Here is a 12,416-nt window from a genome sequence, read left to right on the forward strand (position 1 = left end):
TTTTTTGTTTTGTTTTGGCGAGGGAGCTAACTGTGTGTAATGTTAGGTAATTAGATTTTCAGAAGAAATCTATCGACTGAAAACTCTAGGGGGTTTTATAAATGTGTCGCGAATATATTATAGCTCATTGGGATGAATAAAGAATATACGGATATGTCGCAGCCTAGAGTTTCTTTGCCATGATCCGATGTCGAACAGGTACAGGCTCTTGATTAAAGGTCTGCGTGAAGGTGCACACACTTCATAAAGGTGCATACACCTATCCAGCTGAACACGGTACAAAGGTGCAGCAAGACCAAAACACTCGAACGTACTTTTGGATTTTGCTTCCCCTTGTAACGGCTTTTAACTTTCTTAGAAAAGCATGGAACGACCTCCCCCCCACTGTCACATGCTTTCTCAGTTTCACGGGCCGCCAAAATAATAGAGGAAGCAACTTGTACGTGGTTTCAAATGGTTTCTCACATCAGATTCCAACAGGTAGAACCCAGTAGGAGTGGATTTTCTATAGAATCCATATCATAGGATTTTTCTTCCCAAAGAATGACATTTGGATGAAAGGGATGACACCCTTAATATTTGGATGTCATTCCTACATCTCAATCCCTTAGAAATTTCAATATCCAATCTAACCACTCTTTTACACTCAATCACATACGACCGAGACACTTTTCATGTGTTTCATCCAAATGATTACTCCTGCAATTTTTCTCTGTTTTGTAACTTTATGTTTTGTACTTACAATCCCATATATCAAACTCTCGTGCTTTTTATATACTCACGTGTTTTGTAAACATGTGATCCACTCCTATGTTTTCTCTACTCCTTTGATTTATAAGAGCATCACCGGACGCGACCCCATAGCCCTCTCCAAAGCTCTATTGGGCGCGCTAGCTACTACCAATGCCACGTTGGATACCGACATGCCGGCACCACATGCCAATGATCCAGCCCATTCCCCCTGCACCTCGCCTCTCCCCTGCTCGAAGCTTCTCCCACCCTGGCCAAATCGCCATGCCACCCCCTACTTCGAAGCCGATAGTTCAGCGGCACCTACCCCAACCGCATACCCTTCGTTGTTGCCACCCACCACTTCGAGTGCCACTCTCACCGTCATTTGGATGCTGCTCCCGAATCTCGCGGCGACCTTCTGCGCATGTAGTGCATAAAAGGTGTGCGCCTGTTTGCCTCGGTAGGCTTCATTTCTAAAAAAATTGCCCTCCGCCATTTTTTTTTCGAAATGGGGCAAATATCGCCCCAGCTTCTGCATCCAAATGATGCACACGGCTTTTTTAATTAGATTATTCACAAAACCTTACAAGAACAATACAAAAGATCAAACTCGAAGCAACCTTACTATACCTATAGTGGGATGAAGAGGGTGACAATACACCAACTCACATCATCCAAAAACTACATGTCTTCCCAAACCGCCCAATAGCAAGTGAGAAGCACATCCAGTCAAGCAGACTCTCAGCGCACGCCAACGCACACGCCACAGAAGTTGCTCCCGCCGTCTTCCTCGACTCCATCTTCAAGAGAGATCATCGCATTAACCTTGCAAGACATGCCATCGATGCCACCATGACGCCAGACGGCTCCACCATCCTGCACGTATACATCATCCCGCATCTGTCGCCGATACCCTGCAGCACCATGCCACTGAGACTCACGGCCAACAATGTGGTAGATGAACACCACTCCACCGAAATCCACCAACATCCAGCAGCTGCTCCAAAAACGATGCCCCAAGAGGTAGAACGACGCAGGGTGCGCCGCCATCGTCCGATCCGGGAGACCCGGACCTAGGGTTTCCCCCGGAGCAGCACGAGTGAGAGACTGCAGACTGCGACGACGATGCCTTCAAGAAGGTAGCGGCGTGACACGTCGCCATCGTCCACCAACCGAGGTCGGAGCACGGTTTGCACCGGCAGCCGCACATCCCCAACTCGCCGAGTGTAGTGCCAAGACGGGCAAAGATGACGCCTTCGACAAGGTAACGACATCGACCGACGCCGCCATCATCCGCCAATACTGAGGTCGAGGCTCGGTTTTCACCGGCCGCCATGACTGTGACGCCCCGGAACCGGTACCATGAGGATCCCAGCGAACCTGCCGAAATCCGCACGATATCGATTCAGAGACGCCCTCCGACACAACGTGCGCGACGGATCACACATGTGATACCGGAGGAATTAACACGGGAGGTAACATTACAACATGATTACAATAGAGCCCACAAGGAACAGATATATTACAACAAGGACTCCAACGAGTCAAGATACAAATATACAACATAAACTCCAAATCATACATAAAGCCGAATACATCCGAGTACGAACAAGAATACAAATTGGACTAAGAGTTCTGAAGTTAAACGATGGCGTCCATTACCCTGCCCAGACCAAGCCGGAAGGGATGGGAGAAAGGCCAGTTGTGCTGGGCTGGTGCAGTGGAAGAGAAAAGGGAAAAGAAGAGGATGGGCCAAATAGAAATTGCAACATTTTACAAAACTGAACTTATACTTGAACCATTTTGCAAAAATTTATAAAATACTTTGTGTATTTGAAAATAAGAAGAAAGATGGGAGGGGTTTAATAAACCATATGAGAAGGAAACAAAATAACTAGAGTTTATAAAATAATATTTTTATTTAATAAAAACACGTATGTGATGCATGTATGATGCCATGATGATGCACAAAATAAAAAGAACAAGCAAAACATATAGTAGTACTACCCTGGGCCGTTACAATCGACACCACTAACAAGGAACCTCGCCCCGAGGTTCCACCTCAAGGTACGGGGGAGAGAGGTGAACTATCGGGTCTTCAGGCGACGTTTCGATCTTCTCGACACCACTAACAAGAATTGTTGCTCCATGTACAACGCTCGACACCACTAACAAGAAGTCGTTGTCCCGTCGATGATGATGCGCTTCTGTCGGATCCTCCGAAGATCAGACCTATTAGGATAAGGCAGAGATCGTCCAACCCACGTCGAAACCTAAGACTCACAGAAACTTGGATAAGAGAGAGGACTCAAAACTCGCATAGATAAGAGCAGAAAGAAAATAGATAAGGAGAAAATCAGATTTAATCAGATATATCCAACGAATTTTCTGAAAATAGGTTTAGACACTCTAAACTCAACGACCGTTGGCAAGGTTATCCTACAGGCTGGACTAGTGGGGTACCGTCAACTTGAGGCTCTGATACCAAGTTGTGACGCCCCGGAACTGGTACCATGAGGATCCCAGCGAACCTGCCGAAATCCGCACGATATCGATTCAGAGACGCCCTCCGACACGACGTGCGCGACGGATCACACACGTGATGCCGGAGGAATTAACACGAGAGGTAACATTACAACAGGATTACAATAGAGCCCACAAGGAACAGATATATTACAACAAGGACTCCAACGAGTCAAGATACAAATATACAACATAAGATCCAAATCATACATAAAGCCGAATACATCTGAGTACGGACAAGAATACAAATTGGAGTAAGAGTCCTGAAGATAAACGATGGCGTCCATGACCCTGCCCAGGCCAAGCCGGAAGGAAAGGGAGAAAGGCCAGCCGGGCTGGGCTGGTGCGGTGGAAGAGAAAAGGGAGAAGAAGAGGATGGACCAGGAGGAGGAGGGGCCAGATAGAAATTGGAACATTTTACAAAACTGAACTTATAGTTGAAACCATTTTGCAAACATTTATAAAATACTTTGTGTTTTTTGAAATAAGAAGAAAAATGGGAGGGTTTTATTAAACCATATGAGAAGGAAACAAAATAACTAGAGTTTATAAAATAATATTTTTATTTAATAAAAACACGTATGTGATGCATGTATGATGCCATATGATGATGCACACAAGAAAAAGAACAAGCAAAACATATAGGGGTACTACCCTGGGCCGTTACAATGACACCCCGGACTAGATCACCATTGCCGGAAACCTATGTGAGATCCCATGATCCCCCACACAGGACTACCAGCCTAGCCGACCACCTCCGACGAAGAAGATGACCACCACCACCATGCCCGGGGCTACTGCCCCAGGTTTCCTCATGATGCGAGGGATGCCCACGAATGCCTCACTGCCGAGGAGGCAGAGCCACGACAGGTAGATCGACGCCCGCCCTGGCCCAACGGACCAAGATTGGACCCGATCCTCACCGCCGCCGCCCGCCGCCTGCAGAGCGATGCCATAGCCGTCGCCTCCCTGCGCCGCCGCATCAAGGAGAGGCCTGGCGGACGCCGCCGCCGTGCCCTCTGGTCGTGGGGGCTAGAGGATAGGCCGCCGTCGCCGCCACGCCGCAGGGCTTTGCCCAGCCGCGCTTCCGGTGATGGCGGCGGCCGTGCCCTCCGCCATTTGGTTGATTGATTGCTTCATTGTCTGATTCACATGCTATGGATATTGATGAAGATGATATGATGATCCATCAACTGAGGCAAGACAAATCCAATGCCGCCTTCGATGATGACGAGCACTTGATGATACTAGCTTGTCTTATACAACTACAAGCGGGCAAGCTGAAGAATGCCGCCCTCAAACTTGGAGGTAAAAGTTTGGGAGAAAGAAGTCGAAGCCAATGTAGAGGATGGATTGTCATGCATTTTCTATATGCCGACCATTCTGCTGAGGAGGCAACATATATCCCAATGGGTTTTTGGTAGCGCTATAGGATGAACAAGGATGTGTTCATCAAGTTGTAGCATGATGTGAGAGTATGACACCTACTTCTTGATGAAGAAATATGTCATCGAAATTCCATGTTTCTCATCAATTCACGAATACCCTGTTTCTATGAGGATGATTGCCTATGCAGATCGTGTAGATACAACTAACAAATACCTAGCAAGGGTGAACCAACATCCATTGAAGCCGTGTACAAGTTCTGGAGGGTGGTTGTGGTATTGTTTGGACTACAACATATAAGATGTGCAAATGAATCATAAAACAACTTAGATCATGGCACAAAATATGGCAAGAGGGTTTCATGGGATTCTTGGAAACGCCGATTGCATGCATTGGTCACCGAAGAATTGTATATTTGTTTGGCAAGGTTTGTGTAAAGGAAATCATGGAGTTTGCAGTGTGGTACGAATTATGACCTATGGATTTGCCACACATTTGTTTTTGGTATGACGGGATCCCACAGTAACATCAATGTGCTGCAACGTTTATTGGTATTTTTGAGACTTGCTGAAGGTCATGCTCCTGAGTGCAAGTACTAGATCAATGACCACCAATATACCAAAGGGAGTGCCTAGCCGATGGCATCTATCCAAGATGGTCAAAATTTGTGAAGGTAGTCACCAAGCATGTAGGTCAAGCAAAGTCTCACTTTGCTTCACGACAGGAGAGTTGCTTCAATCTTGTTTTGCTATTGTTTGGTACCGTGCTTAAACATGCCTCCAAGATCACATATGTGGGAGGTGATGAATGCTTGCGTGATCATGCACACCATAATCATCGAGAGTGAGCGTAGAGATCCAGCGAATGACGATTATCCATATGATCACCACTAAGCTGCCAGTGGAGTTCTTGATTTTCTCTTCATACATGCTGAGATTCGCGACAAAAGCTTTTCATCACCATATGCAAAGTGATCTGATAGAGCATTTGTGGGCGTTCAAAGGAGACGCCGCGTGATCTTGTTCTCTAGTTGAAGCTCATTTTATTTGAATTGTATGAATTATTTTATTTCCTTTTTAAAATTCATGTAGAACTAATTTATTTATGTTCAAACTGGTTAAAAATATGGTTGAATTTGGAAAAAAGATATAAAGTATAATCGGAGGGCCGTATCGCGGTTTTGGAAGCGCGATTGGGAAGAGACACACCTATCATACGCGGCAAGTAGTGTCTTATGCTCGATCTTGCGCTGTAACCGGACGTGCATATGGGGGTGGAGGCATGACATGTGATCTAGTACCTCTGATCGTATTTAACTGACGCTGGTCAACATGGGTGTCTGCTGCACGTGCACCACTCAGGGTCGATTTAAAACAATCGGAGGGAGGATTCATTTTTTTGCAAGGCCATACAAGGCGACAAGAAGAGCATGCACAGGGACGTACCAAGCAAACCATTGCTATGACTTTATACATAGGTGGTCGGCGTGGTTTGGTACCTCCGTAACAGTCAGACACTGTACGTCGATGTTCTTCGATTTAGAAATACAGGCGCGTCTAATCATTCCCTGTCGTGCCGCCAAAACGCACCTCCCTACACGTAGGTACGTACGTAAACCTAGCCTCCTCACTCCCCATCCTGCACGTATATCGCTCACTGCCCATATCAGCGAGCGAACGACATAGTAAGAGAGAGAGCCGACGTGGTATGCAGTTATGCAGGTACACTTGGCTGTCCAATCGGAAAAAAGAAGAGGATAGAGAGGTATACATGTAGGTAGGGTGCGGATGCTACGGCGAGTAGCGTCGTGCTGCTGCGACCTGTCGCCCATCCGGGCGTGTTTGGTCGATATCCATGCCGATCTCTATCTCTGGTTTCGACTAGTGGCGCTCATCAGTGTTGCCACTCCCCCTGTTTCCTTTGGGGAAAAATAGCAATGAAGCAGCCACACAAAGGCTTCTTCCTCCTACCTATACCGCCGGCCCTTTGATTCCTTCATTCCGTCTGACTGGGTATTCCGGCAGCGGGAGCTTGAAGGTCGAGAAACAGATCCATTGGTGGTATGGTACGTATGCTAAGCTTCTGCCTTAAGTTTTCTCTAGCTCTGCCCCCTCTTCTGTTCATTCGAAACCCCCCTGGTAGCTTCCCAGGCATGATGCTATAATGCAAGCTTCTTGCCTAATGTAAAGATCCACATATCTCCAATCTAGCTTTAGTTTCCCTCTCAATTTCCCTGCAAATATCTCAAGTTCCAATCCACTACTGCTAGATTTTGGGTTCAATGCCCGGCCGGACACCCTCATTCTTATTTTCAGTATCAGAATATAGTGTGCTGGAGATGAATACTCATATTTGCGCATGCTGTCAAAAAGATCTGAATGTTCCTGCAGATTGCAAATGCTCGACCCTATCTGCACATGTAACAATAGTAACTGATTCCCAGCTAGTACATGCTATATTCTTAGTCCGGAGGAAATACTTAAATTAGAGATTAGAGAGAGAAATATCCATATTCATGGCATTGTATTATGCTCAAATAATATAGATTTTTTTTTCTAAAATTAGAACTCCTAACAGTTAAGATGATGCTAGGTTGCTAGCATGTACCAAATGTTTTAGCGTTACTATATACCCTGATTCAGACCCAAGATATATGGCATCACTAGATAGCCAGATTCTCATCTTATATATATCTAGTATATAATATGCATGTTAAATCGACCCCATATTAAATATAGAAACGACATTCATGATACCCAAGTATATGTAAAAATTAGCTTTGTCATGGCCCCAAATTTGGCATTAAAACCCGTACTATAGAAAATGTAAATAAAATTTATATATTGTCCTATACGCACCAGATTGTGCCTTGTGTACTATCCTGAGGTCCCACACGCTAAAACACATTCTTTCTCCAATCTCTGTTACTACCCACCGAAGTGATAAAATAAAAACATGTAACCTAGCATGAATAAAACCATCAGCACAATGAGATGAGAATAATGTTTCCGCCGAAAATGGAATGGCCTCCCACATAATTAAGAGAAAAATAACCGCCTAAATAAACAACAACTCATTTATGTTAACCTTATGAATATATCATTAAAAATATGGCTGATCATGTACATTCCATGCAATATCAGTGAGACGGGATTTATGTATTTCTATCTTACATTATGATACTCTACGTCTAGCAAGAGTAACGGACGTGTGAAATATTGCATACTCTTCAAATCTTCCGTGGAAAATAGTGACTACACAATTAATCTATACACATGTCGTGGAAAATAAGATGACTTATTAATATCTGCATGGTTAACTATTAGTATCACGAGAAATAGAATTTCAGATACTAGTCAGAATTCAAAATTTATTATACACACAAATATTATCAAAACAATGTAGGTAATATAATAATTTCTGGCTTGCGTCAGCTGGATTTCAAAAAACTATATTGGTTTGTGTGAATTGAAGATATTGATAGTTAATAGTTTCTATAGGGTAATTTTGACTTCTCTTGTTCTCATCATTTTCTCAGTCAACATGCCAGACTCTTAGCAAATTGACTTGACAGCTTTGCTCTCATTATGTAAATGCGTGGCTGTTGTTTGCCATGCATGTATGGCAATGTAAGCTCATAGTTAATTTGTTATAGTTTGAAGGATAAAACATACAGACCATTATACAGAGAGGTAAATCTGAAGATAGCTACGAACAATACTGAAGGACCGAAATGAATAATGTTAGCCTTTAGTCCTTGAGCTAGCATGTTGCACTACATTCTTTTAACTCCATGTACATGACTACAGAGTGTTCAATGATTGAACGCACATTATCTTCTTTAGTTCCTGGCACTACTTTCCCTCCTAGCCTTTCATATATTCTTAGTGCACCAGTGTAAGCAAACGAGAGAGTTGTTTATTCTTTGCCTAAGAAAAAATGTTTATGATTGCCAACAAAAGCAAGAGCTCTGTCATTGATTATAGCAAGTGTACTAAATTATGTACAAGAAGTCATATAGAAGGTTGATCTTTATGTATGTTCTTTCATTGACCAACTTATGAGGAAGGACAGGACACACTAGTTTTCCTAAGGGGGAATTCTTTAGGCTTCATGCAGTTAGTATCAGGGAACAAGCTAGCATTAATTACTTTTGAAGGAGTTATTTTTTTTCTTTATTAGGCTTTGAAGCTTATTACAATTTCAGAGCTATACACATGGACAACAAGACATGGAATAACAATTGGTATCATCAAGAAAGCATTTTACAAAGAACACTTCTGCTACATCAGTGGTCAAGGTAAAAACCTACACACTCATATACACATGTTGACATAACAACAGGAATCTCAGGTGTGTCGTTTGACATGGAAGAAATTCATAATCTAGACCATCTTACTACTTAAGTTATTTATTGAATTGCTACCATATAAGTTTATCAGTAGTATCATGCAGTTAATAACAAAACCCAGAGATAGATAAGGCACACATCAAACATCTAATGAAGCCGTGCCCTTGAAATGTCATTTTCCCATGATTATTATTTGTAGACTGGTAGATTTAAGTTTTTTTTCTTTTTAGTTTGACAGTAGATGACTTGATTGTAATGTTTCCATTATAATTAAATAATACTTTGTACCAACAATTTGTCATGCTGGACATACTTATACTATGGTTCAAACATGGATTTTTTCTTTGAAAACGAGGTTAGAAACACCTGGCCTCTGCATATGCTTCCAATACGGATGTATATGATTCCGAATTATGATGATACTCATGCTTTATGCTGTGTCAATTCACAGCTTCTTTATTTTCTAAACTTTTCCTAGATATATGCAGACGACAAGGATATGTGTGGCATTGAGCTTCGTCTAGCTAGACCTGTGTGTGAATTTTATGTGAGCAGCTTTGCCAGTCGGAATTAACTCAAATTGAGCCAAGGAGAAGATGTAAATCAGGTAACTAACTCAAACTCACAGTGTCACCAAACCAACATGAACTGACTTAAACACCCACATTGGCATGTGATTATTTCCCAAACATTTATCTTCTGTTCAAAGTGATAAAAAATATATTGAAATGCAGACCTACAAATTAATGAGATTGAACTATATGCACATTAAAATGTATGCTGTAGCTAAAAGTAAACCACAATATTATGTATATCAACGATAGGCATATTATATACTATCGTGAATAAAATGCTGCTAAATTTATTACTATCATTAAACATATGCTTTATTTAGTATATATGCATTTTTCTCGTATCCTTCCCGGCCAGTATACAAGTGCTACATGTATGTCTCTTTGGGTTGTCTGTCAAACAGAACTGTGAATTTTATGTGAGTTGTTTGTGATTAGGAGAACAGGTAATTCAACAAGTTTATTCAAATCAGAGCAACACTGAACAAAGATGAACTACTGAATGTTAGGCTGCCGTCCAAATTTGGTAAAAACTATAAAACTGCAGAGGGACATAAATTGTGGAATTGAAATATGTGCACTACCTAGAAGTAAGCCACACTAATTTATGTAGATCACTGAAGTAACCAAAGAAGTGAAACATGTGTTCTATATATCCTTCCTCATGCAAACGTATGTATGCAATATATGTCTATCTGTCATCAATTGATTCTTTTAAGCATATGCGATGTGAACTCCAAATTATGATTACCTAGGTTGGCCCTGTGGCTAGTAGGGTGTTTGAAGAATTTCACCTGAAATTGATTGCCCAAACCTCCGGATCAAAGTTGTCCGTGCCTGACCTTTTAAGGATGATGTTCCGATGTGTAGCACCGGAAATCTCATAACAACTCCAAGTACCTCCAAATTAGCACATCAACGATACAACAAATATAGTTAGCAAAATTAATACAACAAACACCCCCTGCATAACTGCATTAACATAAGTTTTCCGGAACAGAATCTGACATGGCAGGATCGATAGCACACACTTTACAAAACTCTTCAACTTGTATTGGTTATCTAATAGAGAACCAGAAAATGTCTAGCATGCATAGGATCATGAGGAGGAAGGCCTAATTAAACAAGCCATATATAAGCCTTCACCGTTTTGGGTATCATGTTTTGCATATGATGCAACAGCATATACAAGAAATCACCTTAACTGATCAGTAATCTTTTGTTGTTGCCGCACTCATCATTTCCTCAAGCTGGTAGTACTCATGGTAGTAGTAGTCCAATCCCTCCATGGGCTGCTCTATTGCCGCCGCCGCAGCGGCTTCTGACATGATCCAGTCTACTTCGCCGCCACCGCCGTGGTCAGCCATGAGAACCATCGGTGAGCCATCTCCACCTGCGCTTCGCATCCTCTCCATCGTCCTCTCGCACGCATGTGCCCTCGCATCCCTGAAACAGTCAGTGCTCGAGGAGCTCGCTGCGTCCCCTTTCTCCTTGACGGAAGCAGCTCTCGGCGCGGCCGCGGTTGGCCCCGACGCCGCGTCGGAGAGGCGGTCGATGGCTGGCTTGGACTGCGTGAGAAGCCAGTCCACCGTCTTGCTGGCCTTGTCGAAACCGAGCAGGTCCTGCAGCGCGAAGAAATCGCGTGCCACGCCGACAGACAGCCGCATCCGCCGGTCGCGCACCCCCTGCGCCGTTTGGATCTTGCTGTGCCGGTCCGTCCGGAACGGCCGCTTCCGCGCCGTCCCGACAGCGGCACCACCTGGCGCGCTATTCTCCGGCTCCTCAAGCTCCGCCAGAACTGGAGCGGTCACCGGCTGCCAGACCACTGCTTCCAGGGTCTCCTCCTGCTGCGGCTGGTGGTGGTGGTGCTGCTGGTACATCTCGGCAGGGAAGAGCTGGACGTATTCGTCCGAATATGACGAGACCGGCGGCATGTGGAGTGTAGTAGGGTTTGATAATGGCGGTTCTTGGTGGGGGGCGCAATGATGATGATGATGATAACGGGGGATATTTGGGTGATGAGGTAACATCTCTCAAATAGTTCAAAGCTTCAGTAGCAATCGAAAGCAACCACTAAACCTGAGTGGATGGACAGTTGAAAGAAGCTTCCAGTTCTAGTCGTGCCCGGTACATATGAAGTGGTAGTACTGCAAGCTAGCTAGTGCAACGGAGATCTAAATTTTGCTTCCACACTTCTACTCCCTTCTTCTTTCTTGTTCTATGCCAAGTATATCTAAGCATCCATTTCCATCGTGGTGTGATCGGAAGGGAAGGGGCTAAGGGACGAGGAGGAGGAGGAGGAGGAAAGGGGAAGGAGGGGCGCAGGAGAAAGAGGTAGCCACACAGCAACCAGCTAGAGATTGTAGGCATCTAGCTAGGGTACTCCTCAAGGCCCACTGGAGTAGTATGAGTAAAAGTGTATGTACATTCCAACATTGTACTGTACAAGCTAGCCTGCATTTTTATATATACTTACTCTATTAATTTAGTTATTTTTTGGCTGTGCAGTGCAGGGTGGTGCAGCTATGCATGCAGGCTTTCTCTTCATGGCCGGATGGCAGTGGCATTTGATGTAGCTAGCTCTCAAAACTGTTGATCTGTCCTTGTATGTGGGCTCAGGAAAGGTAAGGTTGTCCAGCTTAACTAGTGCCGCTTCTTGGTGGCTCCTGGGTGTGTGTGTGGGCAAACGATGAAGGCATTATTATGAGGCCAATCCCTATATGTGTGTGCAGTTACGACTGTAGGGACATGTGCAGTTACGACACATCTGAGCATGGTCAGGTATTTGTACACATCTAACCATACAGTGGTAGATAACGATGGGATATTTAGCACAACCCCCGTTGTCTGTT

General features: G+C 43.9%; 1 protein-coding gene across 1 annotated transcript; it reads right to left on the reverse strand.

Moving 5' to 3' along the window:
• Positions 1 to 10,772: 10,772 nt before the first annotated feature.
• Positions 10,773 to 11,594, reverse strand: LOC127301729 (uncharacterized). Its single transcript, XM_051331993.2, has one exon. It carries the CDS (start codon positions 11,592 to 11,594, stop codon positions 10,773 to 10,775), a length of 822 nt encoding a protein of 273 aa, XP_051187953.1.
• Between the last annotated feature and the right edge of the window lie 822 nt (positions 11,595 to 12,416).

This window comes from Lolium perenne, chromosome 7, assembly GCF_019359855.2.
Source record: "Lolium perenne isolate Kyuss_39 chromosome 7, Kyuss_2.0, whole genome shotgun sequence".
Classification (NCBI taxonomy): domain Eukaryota; kingdom Viridiplantae; phylum Streptophyta; class Magnoliopsida; order Poales; family Poaceae; genus Lolium; species Lolium perenne.

Excerpts from the sequence above, each read along its gene's own strand:
- LOC127301729 (XM_051331993.2), bottom strand. The coding sequence starts at position 11,594 with ATGTTACCTCATCACCCAAATATCCCCCGTTATCATCATCATCATCAT.